Below are 18,583 nucleotides of genomic sequence, written 5' to 3' on the forward strand. Positions count from 1 at the left end.
ATATTTCTGTGATACTCATTGATAGTAAATTAGGAGAAGTAGGGATGCCAAGATAAATCAGCTACCTTACCTCTGACTACCTCTTCACCATTTGTAGAGTATCGTGCTCGGTTTCTGGAAAGTGCTTTTCAGTTTGAAAGAGAGAGAATTGAGAAGCAATTTTGCTCATAATCTATCGGTATTATGTGGGGATGGTTTTTTTATTCACTCAAGTATGTTTTCCTCTCAGTGCATCCTTGTAATGGTCACTATTGTTCATAGGAATTGTGTGTGCATCACATAACATGTCTCTTTGTTTCTACAAATTCCTGCTTTAAAACATAGTTTGCATGATCAGAAATAGCTTATCTTCCTTATTTTAACTTTAAATGGTATTGTGGATCATTTTGCAAGTTTTCTGTAAAATATTTCTTTGTTGATGTTCTGTAATTGTTTTGAAATACTATCAAATGGACTCTGAGTTTTGACATGTTATGTCATGTATACCTGCCCTGAAGGGATACTGTAATTTAAGATCAAAATTTGACCCACCTTAAAGCTTTTGATAAAGAATATCTCCAAATTATAAATATCTTTTGTTGTTCTAAATTAGAGAGTTCACCACACTATTGCAAAGGAGGTGAAGGGTTGTTTTGTTTTAAACCAGCTACTATTTACATTATGTTGGCCTTATACCAGAGAAGCACTTCATGATGTTTTACTCCCTCTGGTGACTGTTCAGAAGCAGTCAACAACAGAACATTATTCTTGAGAATGCCATTGCTCAAAGAAGGAAATATGTTGTTGTTGTTTTTTTAAATAAAAATTTTGTCTCCACTATAAAAGCCAGGGGGAAAGTAGAAGAGATAATAATTAGAGGGGAAAATTGGTTGTAAGCTTTCAAGAAGTATCACCAAAAGAATAGAGAATAAATTAGAAAAGACAAAGAGCCAGATTATCAGTGTAAATCAGCACAGCAGTGTCAATGAGGTTTTGCTTAGTCATGCCAGTTGAGGATTTGGTGCCAAGTATTTAATAGTTCCATTTTAACAAAATTATGTGGTATATTGTAAGATGGGAGTGGAAGTTGTGAGGTTTCCCGGGCCCTTCTGTTTGCTTAAATATATCACTTTTTGTAGCTGAGCTCAACTTAAATTAGACATTCCTGCAAGTAACAGTCATCCAGAAATTTTAAAAATCAGCTATGTAATCCCTACATCAACACACACATGCTGGGATGGAGTAGTTGAACTTCCTGTCATCTAATTATTAAAATTACATAAAATCACTAAATAAATAGGTGGCATTAATCTCCCAGGGATGTCAATCTATCACTTTTCATGAGCATGAGAAAAATTACTGTTATTAAAAGTTAATGTTAAACTGAGTATTCTTTTCTTATTTAGAATGCATAATAGATCTTGAACCAGTGCTGAGAACATTTGATGAGATATCTATGCTTGAAGCAGTAATTCTCTTAAAGAGAGATAAGGTAAATAGCTTTTATTACAATGTAATATGAAAATACACTGAAATGGCAACTTGTGCTTGTCACAGTGTAACTAACATAAGAATTGAGTCTGTAGTGTCCTGGACTGGTAGATTTATAATGCACAACTAATAAGAATACCAATGTTTCTTTCAGTCAAAATATGAGTCTCAGTGTATTCGCTTCAGTCACAAGACAGCCAATGTGGAGCTGACATCTGTAAATATACCTCTGAATCTTAGTCCACAGGAGGTAAAACTTTTTCTTCTTAATTTTGAATTCAAGCTCTTTCCCAAATGAGTTGGGGTAACTAAAACATTTTGAAATGTTTTTTTAGTTCAGTATGGGGAAAGCTTTTCTCCCCCTCCTCTTCTGCAGCTGCACAGCCATGAACTAGCAGAGTCAGTGGGGCAGGCAGCAGCAGGGAAGTCTGTTTCTATCTTCTGCATATCAGAGTGCAGTGTTTGCATATGTCATAAACAGATAGCTAAGGGTTAATGTCTCTTTCACCTGAAAAAAAAGTAACCTGAAGCACCTGACCAGAGGACCAATCAGGAAACAGGATTTTTTTCAACTCTGGGTGGAGGGAAGTTTGTGTCTGAGTTCTCTGTCTTCTGCCTGAATCTCTCTCAGCTAGAGAAGGATTTTTCTATTTCCTGCTTTCTAATCTTCTGTTTCCAAGTTGTGAGTACAAAGTTGGTTTTTTGTTTTGTATTTACATGTCTATAGTTGCTGGAGTGCTTTAAATTATATTCTTTTGAATAAGGCTGTTTATTCATATTTCTTTTAAGCAATTGACCCTGTATTTGTCACCTTAATACAGAAAGACCATTTGTATGTATTTTTCTTTCTTTTTTATATAAAGCTTTCTTTTAAGACCTGTTGGAGTTTTTCTTTAGTGAGGAACTCCAGGGAATTGGGTCTGCAGCTCACCAGGGAATTGGTGGGAGGAAGAAGTCAGGGGAAAACCTGTGTGTGTTAGATGTACTAGCCTGACTTTGCATTCACTCTGGGTGAGGGGGGAAGAGAGATTGACTCTCGGTAATTCTGTTCTCCAGGCTGGGAACGGGGAGGGTGGAATCCCTCTGTTTAGATTCACGGAGGTTGCTTCTGTGTATCTCTCCAGGAACACCTGGAGGGGGGAGAAGGGAAAAAGTTTATTTCCCTTTGTTGTGAGACTCAAGGGATTTGGGTCTTGGGGTCCCCAGGGAAGGTTTTTGGGGGGACCAGAGTGCCCCAAAACACTCTAATTTTTTGGGTGGTGGCAGCAGTACCAGGTCCAAGCTGGTAACTAAGCTTGGAGGTTTTCATGCTAACCCCCATATTTTGGACGCTAAGGTCCAAATCTGGGACTAGGTTACTGACATGAGTGGCAGTGGTGAGATAGAATCCAGAAGCCAGTAGGAATATTATATTTTTCTTTTCTCTGCTAGGGGCTTTTTAGCAGAGAGAAACAGTTTGGTTTTAAGGGAACCAGAGAGAATTTTTTTTTTCTCTGCTCTCTCTGGCAGTTGTGGCTTGCATATTAAGCAAGAAACCATTAAGCTGTGACAAACAGGTCTTTTGTCGGACAATAGCACTCCCATTAGGAGTCATATACCAGCACTATACTCATGCAAATAAAGTGGTTTTTCTGGTTTACTTTACATTGAAAAAAATTAGCTAGGAAAAAAGGCACTGTTGCTTGGCAGACCCCAGGAGGCAACAGAGCCTGCAGTTCCGAAGATAAACACCGGAGGGCACCCCAACACAAGAAAACAAGATGTCACGAAAACCAGAGGCAGTACAGCTCGAAGCAATGGAAAAACAGATAGAACTGCTCAGAACACAGATGGCCAGAGATGAGGCAACTCACAAACAAGAGATGGAAAGGCTACAAAAACAAGAAGAAGCCAACAATGCAGCCGACCAACGAGAGTTGGAAAAACAGAGGGAGACCCACCGACAGGCCATGGAATTAGGGTTGGCTGTGTTTTGCTTAGCCTTTTCTAACAACCCTGCGCCAATGATTGTTCCACAGCACAGGAAATTTCCCACCTACAAGGCAGGTGATGACACCGAGGCCTTCTTGGAAAATTTTGAAAGAGCCTGTTTTGGGTACCGCATCCCTGAAGACCAGTACATGGTAGAATTGAGGCCACAGCTCAGTGGACCTTTAGCAGAGGTGGCAGCTGAAATGCCTAAGGAGAACATGAACGACTATAAACTTTTTCAAACCAAGGCCAGATACAGAATGGGGATCACCCCGGATCATGCCCGTCGGCGCTTCAGAACCCAAAAGTGGAAACCAGATGTGTCATTTCCCAAACACGCCTACTACGTTGGGAAAAATTATGAGGCCTGGATATCAGGACACAATGTTAAAACCTTGGAAGAACTGCACCTCCTCATACAAATGGAGCAGTTCTTGGATGGTGTTCCTGAGGACATAACACGGTACATACAAGATGGAAAACCCAAAAATCTCGCTGAGGCGGGGGAGATTGGAGCCAGATGGATGGAAGTGGCAGAAAGCAAGAAAGCTACTGTCAAGGGGAACGAATACCCCAGGGGGCACACCGACCATAAACCCTACAACCGAGGGCAGCCAAAAACCCCACCTACAACCCAAGTAAAGCCACAGACACAGTATTCTTCCACCTCACCAGTCTCCAGTAACTCACCTCGGCCCAGTGACCCATCAGATGGAAGATGCTTTAAGTGTAATGAACTGGGACATATCAAGGCCAACTGTCCAAAGAACGCCCTCCGAGTGCAATTCATTACACCACCATCACACAAAAGATCCCCAGGCCCGGATGCCTCTCAAATACCCTTGGAGCGAAGGGAAAATTTGAGAGTGGGCGGAAAGAAGGTTACTGCGTGAAGAGACACGGGGGCACAAGTGTCAGCTATCCACCAATCCTTCGTAGACCCCAAATTCATCAACTCAAAGGCCAAAGTGACAATTTACCCCTTCATGTCACAAGCGGTAGACTTACCTACAGCTGAACTGCCTGTCCAGTACAAAGGCTGGTCAGGAATGTGGACTTTTGCAGTCTATGACAATTATCCTATCCCCATGCTACTGGGGGAGGACTTGGCCAACCAGGTGAAGCGGGCGAAGCGAGTGGGAATGGTTACACGTAGCCAAACCAGGCAAGCTTCCAGACCCATTCCTGTTCCTGAGCCGTCCACAGACGCCCCGTCTGTGTTACCAGAGACCCAGACAGAGGTAGTGGACCCGAATTCCATGCCAACCACTGAAACAGCCACAGCACCTCCAGTCCCAGGCCCGGAACTGGAACAGCAGCCAGCACCAGCAAGTGCAACCACATCTTCAAACTCAACGCCAGAGGGCGCCAGTGAGCCAGAACTGGCAGAAGCAACAGACAGCCATACCCAAAAGGCTCAGTCCGAGCCTGAAATACCCTCAGGTGCACCAGCGGAGAGCGGTTCACCAGCAACGGAAACAACCCCATCACCTACATCTCTTCCAGAGGGACCAAGCCCAAGTCCACAGTCTGAGGAAGAACTGGTGACCCCAGTCTCAAGGGAACAGTTCCAGACTGAGCAGGAAGCAGATGACAGCCTTCAGAAAGCTTGGGCGGTGGCACGGAGCACCCCACCGCCTCTCAGCTCTTCTAATCGATCCCGGTTTGTTATAGACCAAGGACTTTTATACAAGGTGATTCTTTCTGGTGGACACCGGGAAGAATGGCAGCCGCAAAAACAGTTGGTAGTTCCAACTAAGTACCGGGGGAAGCTCTTAAGATTAGCCCATGATCATCCCAGTGCCCATGCTGGGGTGAACAGAACCAAGGACCGGTTGGGGAAGTCTTTCCACTGGGAGGGGATGGGCAAGGACGTTGCCAAGTATGTCCAGTCTTGTGAGGTATGCCAAAGAGTGGGAAAACCCCAAGACCAGGTCAAGGCCCCTGTCCAGCCACTCCCCATAATTGAGGTCCCATTTCAGCGAGTAGCTGTGGATATTCTGGGTCCTTTCCCAAAAAAGACACCCAGAGGAAAGCAGTACGTACTGACTTTAGTGGACTTTGCTACCCGATGGCCAGAAGCAGTAGCTCTAGGCAACACCAGGGCTAACACTGTGTGCCTGGCCCTAACAGACATCTTTGCCAGGGTAGGTTGGCCCTCCGACATCCTTACAGATTCAGGATCTAATTTCCTGGCAGGGACCATGGAAAAACTGTGGGAAACTCATGGGGTGAATCACTTGGTTGCCACCTCGTACCACCATCAAACCAATGGCCTGGTGAAAAGGTTTAATGAAACTTTGGGGGCCATGATACGTAAATTCGTCAACGAATACTCCAGTAATTGGGACCTAGTGTTGCAGCAGTTGCTGTTTGCCTACAGGGCTGTACCACATCCCAGTTTAGGGTTTTCACCGTTTGAACTTGTGTATGGTCACGAGGTTAAGGGGCCATTACAGTTGGTGAAGCAGCAATGGGAGGGGTTTACGCCTTCTCCAGGAACTAACATTCTGGACTTTGTAAGCAACCTACAAAGCACCCTCCGACACTCTTTAGCCCTTGCTAAAGAGAACCTAAAGGATGCTCAGGAAGAGCAAAAGGCCTGGTATGACAGACATGCCAGAGAACGTTCCTTCAAGGTAGGAGACCAGGTTATGGTCTTGAAGGCGCAACAGGCTCATAAGATGGAAGCATCATGGGAAGGGCCATTCACGGTCCAAGAGCGCCTGGGAACTGTGAACTACCTCATAGCATTTCCCAATTCCTCACTAAAACCTAGAGTTTACCATGTTAATTCTCTCAAGCCTTTCTATTCCAGAGACTTACAGGTTTGTCAGTTTACAGTCCAGGGAGATGATGCTGAGTGGCCTGAAGGTGTCTACTACGACGGGAAAAAAGACGGTGGCGTGGAAGAGGTGAACCTCTCAACCACACTGGAACGTCTGCAGCGGCGACAAATCAAGGAGCTGTGCACTAGCTTCGCCCCATTGTTCTCAGCCACCCCAGGACAGACTGAACGGGCATACCACTCCATTGACACAGGTAATGCTCACCCCATTAGAACCCCACCCTACTGGGTGTCTCCTCATGCCCAAGCTGCTATAGAACGGGAGATCCAGAACATGCTACAGATGGGAATAATCCGCTCATCTACCAGTGCATGGGCATCTCCAGTGGTTCTGGTACCCAAACCAGATGGGGAAATACGCTTTTGCATGGACTACCGTAAGCTAAATGCGGTAACTCGTCCGGACAACTATCCAATGCCACGCACCGATGAGCTATTGGAGAAGTTGGGACGTGCTCAATTCATCTCTACAATAGACTTAACCAAGGGGTACTGGCAAGTACCGCTAGATGAGCCTGCCAAGGAGAGGTCAGCATTCGTCACCCATGCGGGGGTGTATGAATTTAATGTCCTTCCTTTCGGCCTTCGAAATGCACCCGCCACCTTCCAGAGGCTGGTAGATGGTCTACTAGCAGGACTGGGAGAATTTGCAGTTGCCTACCTCGATTATGTGGCCATTTTTTCAGACTCCTGGCCCGAACACCTACTACACCTGGAAAAGGTCTTTGAGCGCATCAGGCAGGCCGGACTAACTGTTAAGGCAAAAAGTGTCAAATAGGCCAAAACAGAGTGACTTACCTGGGGCACCAGGTGGGTCGAGGAACCATAAACCCCCTACAGGCCAAGGTGGATGCTATCCAAAAGTGGCCTGTCCCAAGGTCAAAGAAACAGGTCCAATCCTTCTTAGGCTTGGCCGTGTACTACAGGCGATTTGTACCACACTACAGCCAAATCGCTGCCCCACTGACCGACCTGACCAAAAAGACCCAGCCAAATGCAGTTAAGTGGACTGATGAGTGTCAAAAGGCCTTTACCCAACTTAAGGCAACGCTCATGTCTGACCCTGTGCTCAGGGCCCCAGACTTTGACAAGCCATTCCTAGTAACCACGGATGCATCTGAGCGTGGTATAGAAGCAGTGCTCATGCAGGAAGCAACAGATCACAACTTCCATCCTGTCGTGTTTCTCAGCAAGAAACTGTCTGAGAGGGAAAGTCACTGGTCAGTCAGTGAAAAGGAATGCTACGCCATTGTGTACGCCCTGGAAAAGCTACGCCCATATGTTTGGGGACGGCAGTTCCAGCTACAAACTGACCATGCTGCACTAAAGTGGCTTCATACTGCCAAGGGGAACAACAAGAAACTTCTTCGTTGGAGTTTAGCTCTCCAAGATTTTGATTTTGAAATTCAGCACATCTCAGGAGCTTCTAACAAAGTAGCTGATGCACTCTCCCGTGAGAGTTTCCCAGAATCTAGTAGTTAAAAAGTGTTCTTAAAATGTAGAAGTCTGTTAGTTAGTTATATACTTAGTGGTATATGTAAAGGTGCATGTGTTGTAGTAATCTGTTTATTTTAAAGTTCTAGAAGGAAATCGCCGCCAGTGAGCTTCCCCACTGTCTTCAATTTGGGGGGCGTTTCATAAACAGATAGCTAAGGGTTAATGTCTCTTTCACCTGAAAAAAAAGTAACCTGAAGCACCTGACCAGAGGACCAATCAGGAAACAGGATTTTTTTCAACTCTGGGTGGAAGGAAGTTTGTGTCTGAGTTCTTTGTCTTCTGCCTGAATCTCTCTCAGCTAGAGAAGGATTTTTCTATTTCCTGCTTTCTAATCTTCTGTTTCCAAGTTGTGAGTACAAAGTTGGTTTTTTGTTTTGTATTTACATGTCTATAGTTGCTGGAGTGCTTTAAATTATATTCTTTTGAATAAGGCTGTTTATTCATATTTCTTTTAAGCAATTGACCCTGTATTTGTCACCTTAATACAGAAAGACCATTTGTATGTATTTTTCTTTCTTTTTTATATAAAGCTTTCTTTTAAGACCTGTTGGAGTTTTTCTTTAGTGAGGAACTCCAGGGAATTGGGTCTGCAACTCACCAGGGAATTGGTGGGAGGAAGAAGTCAGGGGAAAACCTGTGTGTGTTAGATGTACTAGCCTGACTTTGCATTCACTCTGGGTGAGGGGGGAAGAGAGATTGACTCTCGGTAATTCTGTTCTCCAGGCTGGGAACGGGGAGGGTGGAATCCCTCTGTTTAGATTCACGGAGGTTGCTTCTGTGTATCTCTCCAGGAACACCTGGAGGGGGGAGGAAGGGAAAAGGTTTATTTCCCTTTGTTGTGAGACTCAAGGGATTTGGGTCTTGGGGTCCCCAGGGAAGGTTTTTGGGGGGACCAGAGTGCCCCAAAACACTCTAATTTTTTGGGTGGTGGCAGCAGTACCAGGTCCAAGCTGGTAACTAAGCTTGGAGGTTTTCATGCTAACTCCCATATTTTGGACGCTAAGGTCCAAATCTGGGACTAGGTTACTGACAGCATAACAGCCTGGATGGAGTTAGTTGTGGATGGCCCAAGGGACTGGAAGACATAACCATATTATCCTCTGTACAGAGAGTGTAGCAGACCACAGATGCTGCAACAGCCTGTTATTAGCCACACAATGGGTGCTTTCAGGGTTGGAAGAGAGGATTTCATCCCCCATTCCCAGTGATGTTGCTCATGCAAAGTACTATGGATTTGTTTTTAAATTATCATGTCCCTTAGTGCTGCTGCTTTTCATTCTTACTACTAATAATTAATATAGCATGTAAAATCTTGGTCAGGTGGTGGAAGAACATCTGCATTTGGTTTTTTACTTCTGTTAGGATATAGATATTCAAGCCTGTCTGTAAAGGCCTATATTTTAAGAATTTATGTTTATCATTTAGCTAGTTATAAAGGTATAAAAGAGAGAATCTGTGTAAGGGCCTTCTTTCACTGTGACAGTCTGAGGCCCGGTTTTTAGGCTAATGCCTTTGGCCAAGCAGCAGAGGTAGCCATAAACTGGGAAGCATATGGTCACAACCTCACATTCCAAACTAGTAATATTGAATAAGGCAACCTGGGGCTGTTAGAAAGGTGATCTCACCTATCACCTCCAGAGAAAGGGAAGAGCCTAGAAGATGTAAAAGGAAATTTAGTCTGATCGTTTTCTGTCTGGTAAGAACTCACTTATCAAGAGACACAGCTGGGAAATCCTTATGTCTTTATAGATGTAGTTGTGAAATCCTCACTTCTGTATTGTTTTGTCATTATAGTTCCCACTTTGATATGTTTATTTGCATGGTCTCTGTCTGGTTCTCTGATTGTTTGTTTCTGCTGTATAATTAATTTTAAATTTCAGTAGAATGATTGGTTAAGGTATAGCTGAGAATATTAATATATAAATTCGGGACGAAGAAGAAGTAAGTTGGGATCCGAAAATAAGGAAAAAGGAACTTGGATTTAAGCTTGCTGGAAGTTCACCCAATAAACATCGAATTGTTTGCACCTTTGGACTTCGGGTATTGTTGCTCTCTGTTCGTGCGAGAAGGACCAGGGAAGTGGGAGAGTGAAGGAATGAGCTCTCTAACAACGTCTTTTTAATGTCTTACTATATTTTAATTGTGAAGTAACTTGAACATCTTAATAACAAGAAGAAGACAACAAAAGGAAAACACTTTAGAAATTACTAAACCATTCCAAAAATGTACATCTTCACTATATAACTGAATTCATTTCAGGAAACGTGTGCTCCCTTCCTGCAAAGTGGTGCACTCCCCCTCCGGAGCATGTCACCTGAATTACCAAGACTCAAATCTATACCAAAGTATAATATCCTCTCAACAGGTATGTAACCTTGCTGCACAATATTGATTCATGATATTCAGTTATTATTGAACTGCAACTTTATACTCTATTCGTGGCACTGCATTTGTACAGGAGTACTCACCCTACACTGAGATCTCAGCTCTACTTAAGTAGTCCTCTGCAGCTGGAATAAATCACTCTAACTCCATTACACCCCATTGGGACAACTAATTGCCCCTATATGGCCAGATCATGGGCAAGGATGAGGAGTAGCTGCTAGATCATGGAGCCATGACAGTCCGTTAATGAATTCTTTCAGAGTAGAAACAAAAGAAATGGAGAAGGATTGTTTATAGTGATACAGAGTAGTTTAATCAGAAGTATGTGGTGAAACAGACATGGGAAAATTAGGCTGAATATGAAGGATGAGTATGAATGTGATTGGATAAGACACTGGTGAGTCTCAAAACCTCTTGACATTGACTGTACTGCCATGTACAGAATCTCCACTGGGGGGACTGTTCATTGGTGGTGGTATCTGGAGCTTCTGTCAGACTTCAGGCTTCCATCTATAGGACAGAAGCTCTGCTGATGGCATTGGCCAATGATCTTCATCTAGCCATGGTATGAAGATTAAATGTCAGTAATGATTCTTTTGGCCCTGTTTGCACTCTGTCACGCAGCTGACTGTGAGGTATTGTTGGCATACCTGTGCTCTCTATGGGGCACGTCTGAAATTTCTCAAGTGGCTCTGATCCTTTCTTTGTGAAAGGTCACAGAAGATAGTTTTGAACAATTATTATTTATTATGATAGTACCCAGAGGCACTGGTCTGGATCAGAGTCCCATTGTATTAGGTACCAGGCAAACACAGAAGTAGGAACAGTGTCAGACCTGAAAATCTGACAATCTAAGAAGACAAGAAATTTGTAGAGGCGGCAGGGGGAGACAATCAAACATACTTTGTAAACACTTCAAAAATAAAAATTGACTTCCATCAACTGCCCATAAATGTTGGCTGACTTTTATTTTAGGAAGCACAGCAGAAGCATGCTGTTAGTCTTTGGCTGCCACGGGCAAGTAATTCATACCAATGTGTTTTTAAAAAGTGTTGCAAATAAAACATTCAGCTATTTTACTGCTTTCCCCTGATTGAATAATCAATACAGATTGTGTTTTAACCTTTTGTATATGATCAATTTCAACTCGGGGGTTTTCATGACCTGGCACAATGTTGCAAATTTGAGTTTTTTTCTGTTTGTACAGTGCCTAGCAAAAGGGGACCCTGGTCCATAACTAGAGTTCTAGGCACTATGGTAATAAAAATAATAAAATACAAATGCTGCAGGGAATGTTTGTGTTAAACCTGTTTGTTTTGGAGTTACACTCTTGGTAAAAAATGGAAACATATCTGTTGTTTGGATGTGTCTGGATACAAACTTGACATAAAGGGTCCTTTAAGTGACATACAGTTTTAGGCTTACACTGGTTAATGTGTCCATATAAATTCTATGATTTTATTGTCTATCAGGCCCTGAATTAAGGTAAACCTATTACCATGCTGCTGCATCTCTTTCACAATGTCATTTGTTCTTATACTCAGTCAGTTCTGCAGTTGAATGAATTGTCTATCCATGAATTAAGTTAGACATAGTTAGTATTCAAACCTATATTGCCATATGAATTACATAAGAAGATTTCATATGAAATTTTTTTGAAGGCATATAGGGAAACCTCATAAGAGAGAGCTAATAGAACAAATAAAAAAGCAGATTTTTCCATTGGACTTCCAATAAAGATCATGATTAGTCTTTGAGATGCTACCATTCTACTTGAGTCTCTTTTAGGGAGGTTTAGCCCCTCCGCACTTGTTCTAAAATAAATAAAAGGCACTAAAATAAATCTGATAAGAAGAAATAATTGACAACATGAAAGTTGGAAGTCAGAGCTCTGTGGAATTTTCTACTGCTTAAGGCTTTTTAAAGTTGGAACAGACCAAACCTGGTTTTCTCAACCATGTTTGCCCCCTCCCCCCCAAAAATAATAATCCTCCAAAGCTGACAGAAAATAAGAAAAAAATGTAAAAGCGTCATGAACCTTAGCTTCATGAAAAATCTGAATGTTGTTTGTAGAGAACAGACATGCAACTAACAATATTTTTGTAAAGGTGCTGTAAATAATTTCTAACATGTTTTTGTTTCTTTCCTGAACCTAAAAGTGATTCTTTATCTTTTATTTAAGGTAAAGACAACAGTTCTGAAGGACCATGCTCTCTTGTTAGCATGGATGAAAATATCTCTCCAGCCCAGAGTGCTAAATTGTATGTGCCCTGCCACAGCTACCCTTCCTCATTTGGTGCAGATCGTTCAGACGCATCAAATCCTATGACACACATGCTGCAGTCATCAGCACTTGTCTCAGGTACAACACAAACTGATGGAATTTTAAATCCCACTGATATCAGAGGGAAACAATGAATGGCCAGTGAGATGCCTGCTGTTAGGTTTATTCACAATCTTGATATATGTACAACTACCAATTTGTGTGTACGTGTGTGAAGGGAAGACTAGGCCTATTATTATTTACTAAGCACTAACAAAACAATACAAAACACAGTATGCAGGCAATACTGCTCTAAAGAATTTACAGTTTAGAGTAAGGAAGATTGCACATACAGTGTGACTGAGGTGTGTATTATGGTTCTCCTTCAGTATGATGCAGAATGGTACAGTTACAAACACTTACCAGGGATGGTCAAGGTATAGCTAATCCTGTCTTTCTCCTACAGACATGGGGTAGGAGAAAGGAAGTGTTATACTTCTATTCTGCAAATGAGGACCTGAGGCACTGAGAAGTGGTGTCTTGCCCAAGATTACACAGGAAGTCTGTGGTAGAGTTAGGGTTTGAACGCTGGTCTTGGGTCCTAGTCCAGGGTCTTAACCAATTATCATTCTTCTGTCTGTAATGTGGTAGTTTGGGCACTAATATAGTCATGTTAATTGTAAGCAAAGCCAGCTTTGATTTTAAGAAACATAAGAAAGGAATAATAAGGAAAGCCAGAAAAGGTGAAAGGAATGACATTTTTAACAGGAAAAAAAAAAAGGCGTCATCACAGATTGTTGTGATCCATCTTGTAGCTGTTTCAGGAGGAAGTGGGTTTGTGTGGGAGGGAGGCATTGGTGGTGGGAGTGGTTGAAAGAATCGAGTTTCTCTTTCAGAATAATGGTGGCATTTTAGGAAGAGCAGCTGTATTCGTAACTTTTACTTCCCTTAAGAAATAAAGACTCGGCATTAGAATAACTAAAGAAATATTTTAATTAACAGATTTAATCTGGATTAATGTAGCAACATTTTGGCAGAGTATTATGAGGCTGTCATTTTAACTACAGGTATAGTTTTGGACCATTCTTTCTCAACTCTCTCTTCATTTTATAGCACTATAAATTCACTGTAACTATGACACTAGATTTCTGAATCTTTCTTCAATTTTAGGTTTTGCTGTGGAATCTATGCAACAGGATGTAGCTCACCAGTGGATCCAAATTAGGAGAGAGGACATTGTCAGCCAGATGACTGAAGCATGTCTGAACCAGTCTCTGGATGCCCTCCTATCAAGGGATTTAATCATGAAAGAAGACTATGAACTTATTAGCACCAAACCTACGAGGACATCAAAAGTCCGACAACTGCTCGATACTACTGACAGCCAAGGAGAGGAGTTTGCTAAAGTTATAATACAAAAGTTGAAAGACAATAAACAGATGGGCCTTCAGCCTTACCCAGATTTGTCATCTGCTTCTAAGACTGCATCTTTACATTTATCATATCAGTATAAAGCCATGTAAATATTTCCTTACAAGTAGGTTTCTGTTTCTGAAAGGTTACTTTATATCTGTATTTCTTTTGGTCTTTATTGCACTTATATAAGTCTGGTAAGCGAAAGAATTAGATGTAACTAAGGTTACATTGTAAGGTTAAAACTAGTCATTTTGAAGAGCAACTGGAAAGATACACACTCTAATGAAGTATTTGAAAGTATTTTGTTTATACATAAAAAGAGAAAATGTTCCCTATTCTCTATTTTAAATAATCATAATTATTCCATTTATAAATATTCTGTAAGTTGTAACTGTCTTAAAATGATGGAGATGCTGCTCTCACTCACTGTCCTGGTAGGATTGATATAAAAGGAAAAAACCCTACAACAAAACCTGTAGAGTTCTGCCAATGTTCATTTCTGCTGTAAGCTATTTTCACATTACCCTTCTGGGTAGATTTGTTCCTTCCTAAAGAACACTAAGTCTGCCATATGCCTGTATTTAGATTTTAATTTTCTCTCTCCACTCAAGTAGTTAGTAGTGGTAAATCTAATGATACAAGACCTGCACCTGCTCCCATTTCAGTCAAAGGGAGTGTGATTGGATCCACAGACCAGCATGTGATCTAGTAGAATGTTGCTGTCTTTAACTCATCTCTTGCCTCCACAAGCTTGACACAGAATCACATTTTAAATGTTGAATGTTGCATTTGATTCCTCAAGCTTCTAATTCCAGTTTATTTTTAATGTCTACATAACCTGCAGTAAGCACTGATTTTATGTAGTGTATAATGATCAAGCATATGCTGCCCAAGTGGGTTAGCAGTGACACAATAAACACACATAACCTCCTTTGACACACAAGCACTAAGAGTGCTGCAGAGCCAGTGTACTTACTTCCTGGAGGAAAAGTGTTGTGTGCTGATCTGTAGCAGTCCCCTCTGGACAGAGTAAATATCAGCACTGAAAATAGTGCTGTTCAGCATTTCTGTAGCTGAGAGGGCAGGTCCAGTCAGGCCAATGGGGCTGTGCAGGTTTGGGGGTGGGGGAGAATTCTGTGCTTGCCTGAAACTTTCAGTTTGGTGGGCAATGCCCCTTTCTTACCCCCTCTCTCCCTCCAAACTAAACCTTTGGTGTTCCGCCTTTCTTGTTTTGAGGGAAGGCCATTGGTGAGAGAGAAGTCTGAGAGGACGAATCTGATTTTGTTTTAATTCTCTTTAGCACAATTAATACAGCGTGAATGGTTATAAATCCGATTTATAGCTTTTTAATTTTCGTGGATGCAGCACATACACACCATCTACATTTTACAGCAGTAAGAAGTTGAGTTCAGTTATGCTGTGCGCTGAATGCCATTGGCACTAACAAGAATTTTGCAATTGAAAATCCCACCTCCTCATCCAAGAAGGTTACAATCAGCATTAGTAGTTTACTGTCCTTGTCATAAAAGCCAAACCAATGAAGAATCCAAATTATTGATACTTGAAAATCTTGGAGGATAAGCTAGGGACTGACCCATTTCAAACTAGTTCAGGGTCTAAATTGTGCATCTCTGCTTTGCCATGTTTAAACACATAGACATGATGTTTTAGTATCTGTCTTCACTTGTTTTGTGAACTGAGTCACCAGAATGTGACGTATAATTTCCTGTAAACTTTTGCAGACTTTACTAGGTAAATTAACATTTTTGCAGTAAGTTGGAATTTTGCATTTCATCCCTGTTTCTGTGCAGATATTTAAACTTGTTACCAATGTAGAAGTTCTAACGAAGGCACCAGCAACACATAATGGGACAGTGTGAAGCTCCAGTGTGTGTGCTTTTTATAGAATAGATTTGAAGATGACCTGGTGGAATATGGCCATAGTGAGCTGTGCCAGTCTTGCTAGTGATTGCAGACCTACATAATGTCCATACAATGTGCCTTTTTTAAATGCAAGACTGTTGTACCAATAAATAATTGCAAATCCTCTTTCTTTAGGCTCATCCTATACTATAAAATTGTCATAGGGCCCAGCAGTACTTCAGACGCAGAGATGAGCGGTGCCAAATATCTAGAAAAATCAGTAATTGACTGCACCGGACATGTTGCTTGCAAATTTGAGAGCAAAATTGAAGACAGTGCTAAATGATAGTGAGTAAATCGGAAGTGGACTGGAACAATAAAGTGAGAAAAGAAATATTGTAACTATAGGTGTCACCTGCATGCCTGAATATTGCTTCCATTTTTCCATCCCCAACTCCTTCCCATTCATTGTCTCAGTCTTGCCCTCTGAAATGGTGCAGGATGTCTTGATTTTTATAAAATACATTTCATGAATGGGCATTGCTAAATATATGGTAGAAACAGTATCTGCTTTGGGATTGGGTTCTCTTGTGGTACACTAATACAAGATTGAAATTTTCATTTTGCTAGTCTAAATTCATAACAGATTACAATGTTCTTCAATAAGCTATACACACTATTATTACATATCTTGTTTCTTCGTCTTTTTAGGTCTTGGTGAAAGAAATAAACTTTAGCAGGGGTAAAGGGGAAACCTAGTAAGAGCGTTAGCATAGTTAGGTATAGATTTGTCCTTTCTTCCCTTCCTTTTGAAACAAAGACTGATTTTCTTCTAGACTGTTCTCAGAAGGGGGGTGATACCTCCACCAGTCTCCATTTTTGTTGTTTTATCTGAATGTACCTTTTACAACACTATATAAGTGTTCACTGTGAGAATATGGACGACACATTCATGTTTGGTGGAGAGGAAAATAATTGCATTTATAACTATCCATTTATGGCAGATTCTACTTGTGTGTGTCTATGAATCTACATTCATCTGGTTCATGGGTTTTGCTGAAAGGGAGTAAATGGGGGAAGAGTCTTAAAAACCCTGCTGGGCACATTTGCTGACATGGGAACTAATCCTGGCCCCAGTGACAGACAAGAACGTCACCCTATGGCATTTCTAGAGCCAAAGTATACTAGTGTGCCACTTGGAAACTTTTTAACTTTTTTCCCCTTTTAATTCTTAACTATGTATTTTAATATAAGGAAATAAATTGCACAGAGTAGCTAGGAGTCTATGATCTTGTAATCAATAGTCTGAGGTACTATGTGACACATGGAGAGGATGATGATGGAGGTATGGCTCTTGTCCTACTGTGAAGTTACACTGGAGCAGCCCAACTGTACCAAACTGGGAATTAGATATTCATTTATTGCTGCTGACCTGTTCTTTTCAAATGTCAATTTCTTTTCAATTGAAGGTGGGTAACTAACCGGTCATCAGAAGTGACCAATACAAAATTTTCAGCTCTTGACTGAAAATTGAATACGCAAAGAGTTTGGGGGCATGTTGTCAGCTGTGCAGTGATGAAATAGCTGGTAATCCAGTTAACCATCCCAATAGTAATTCAAATAACCATCTTCCTGATGCTCCCCAAATCCCAGGCCTGGCCCTGTGCAAATGGGAATCTGTTCTCTAGGATATAAAGGCCCTAAACATAATTGTTTTGCAAGCGTCCCCTTAAACACCAAGACCAGCTCTTCAGGTGAGTACTTGTCTGCCTCAAGGATAACAAAGAGAACAGAGGGCTATGGGGAAAGCTCTGAGGAGTTTGGAAAGTATCTAGCACAAGGGTGGTACTGCCACAATCTCTGCAAATAATAATAATTTTAACTGAGGTTTGTAAAATAGATTTTTCTCATAAACCAAATCCGGAGCTGTGATGGAATTAGAAGTGCTCTGTAAAAAATGTATGAATACTGTATGTTGACCTGGTTATTGGTATGTTTATTGTCTGAATATATTGATTTGGTTCAATAGGGCCTATAAGGAAGAACAAGCAGGAAGGGGGAAAGACTGGCTCAAGATAAGCCATTTCTCCACAGACACTTGAGGATTGTTAAGAGACAATGCCAGGATAGGAAACAGCATGGGCAGAGAACTGTCACGTGTAAAAAGAAACCCGTCTCAAGGTTAGGGCAGTTGTTTGGAGGAATGAGTCTGAGATAGAGGTACTCATTGTGAGGGGTCTGAGGAAGTCTGTCCTGTCTAGGTTACTCAAAGACTTACCATTCCTTAATGGTAAGATAGATGTGTAAACTCTGTGTGGTGTAGAAGTCCTATTTTTCTCTAAATGGTTTTTCCAACTGTGAGAATAAATAATACTTTGGTTTGAAGAAGGCTGTTTTGTCACAGGATACCACTGGTCACAGACTCCCAAAGGGAAGAATTGCAGGTGCTGAACGCAGTTGGACCTACTAAGTAAGCATGACTGATACACAGGGTACAATAGGCCAGGGGCTGCACAGAGAGTGGCAGGATTGTGAGCGCCAGGAGAGGTAAAGGCCCAAGGCATGACACATGAGGGGTTGCCTTCAGAGAGGGAACAGAGGTGCAGCTAGTCCCGCAACTGTGGCAGGAGCTCTCAGCTGGCATCACCTATTGCTCAGCATGTTGAAAATGAGAGAACATTAAGGGTGTGCTGTTGACTGGATTTAGAATGGCTGGAGACCTGTCAAGAGATTTGTCACCCTACCCACCTCTATCATCGGGGTTCAGGATTGCCCAAAATAAAAACTAACAAGGAAGTGCAGGAGAAAAACTCCGGTACGTTTATTAGACTAACAACAGTTCAGCCAAGTAAGTAAACTGGATATAGTAT

At 41.7% G+C, this 18,583-nt stretch overlaps 1 protein-coding gene across 3 annotated transcripts in view; it reads left to right on the plus strand.

Moving 5' to 3' along the window:
* The window catches only part of RIPK2 (receptor interacting serine/threonine kinase 2), a 51,994-nt gene extending 33,893 nt beyond the window's left edge, over positions 1-18,101 (plus strand). For all 3 annotated transcript variants that reach the window (XM_050940956.1, XM_050940958.1, XM_050940959.1), the window contains 5 exons: positions 1,386-1,471; positions 1,625-1,720; positions 10,046-10,151; positions 12,354-12,533; positions 13,605-18,101. In XM_050940956.1, coding sequence (XP_050796913.1) covers positions 1,386-1,471; positions 1,625-1,720; positions 10,046-10,151; positions 12,354-12,533; positions 13,605-13,957 — 821 coding nt within the window. In that variant the 3' untranslated portion in view covers positions 13,958-18,101. The remainder of the gene's footprint in view (positions 1-1,385; positions 1,472-1,624; positions 1,721-10,045; positions 10,152-12,353; positions 12,534-13,604) is intronic.
* The last annotated feature ends 482 nt before the right edge of the window (positions 18,102-18,583 follow it).

This window comes from Gopherus flavomarginatus, chromosome 2 (genome assembly GCF_025201925.1).
Source record: "Gopherus flavomarginatus isolate rGopFla2 chromosome 2, rGopFla2.mat.asm, whole genome shotgun sequence".
Lineage (NCBI taxonomy): Eukaryota > Metazoa > Chordata > Testudines > Testudinidae > Gopherus > Gopherus flavomarginatus.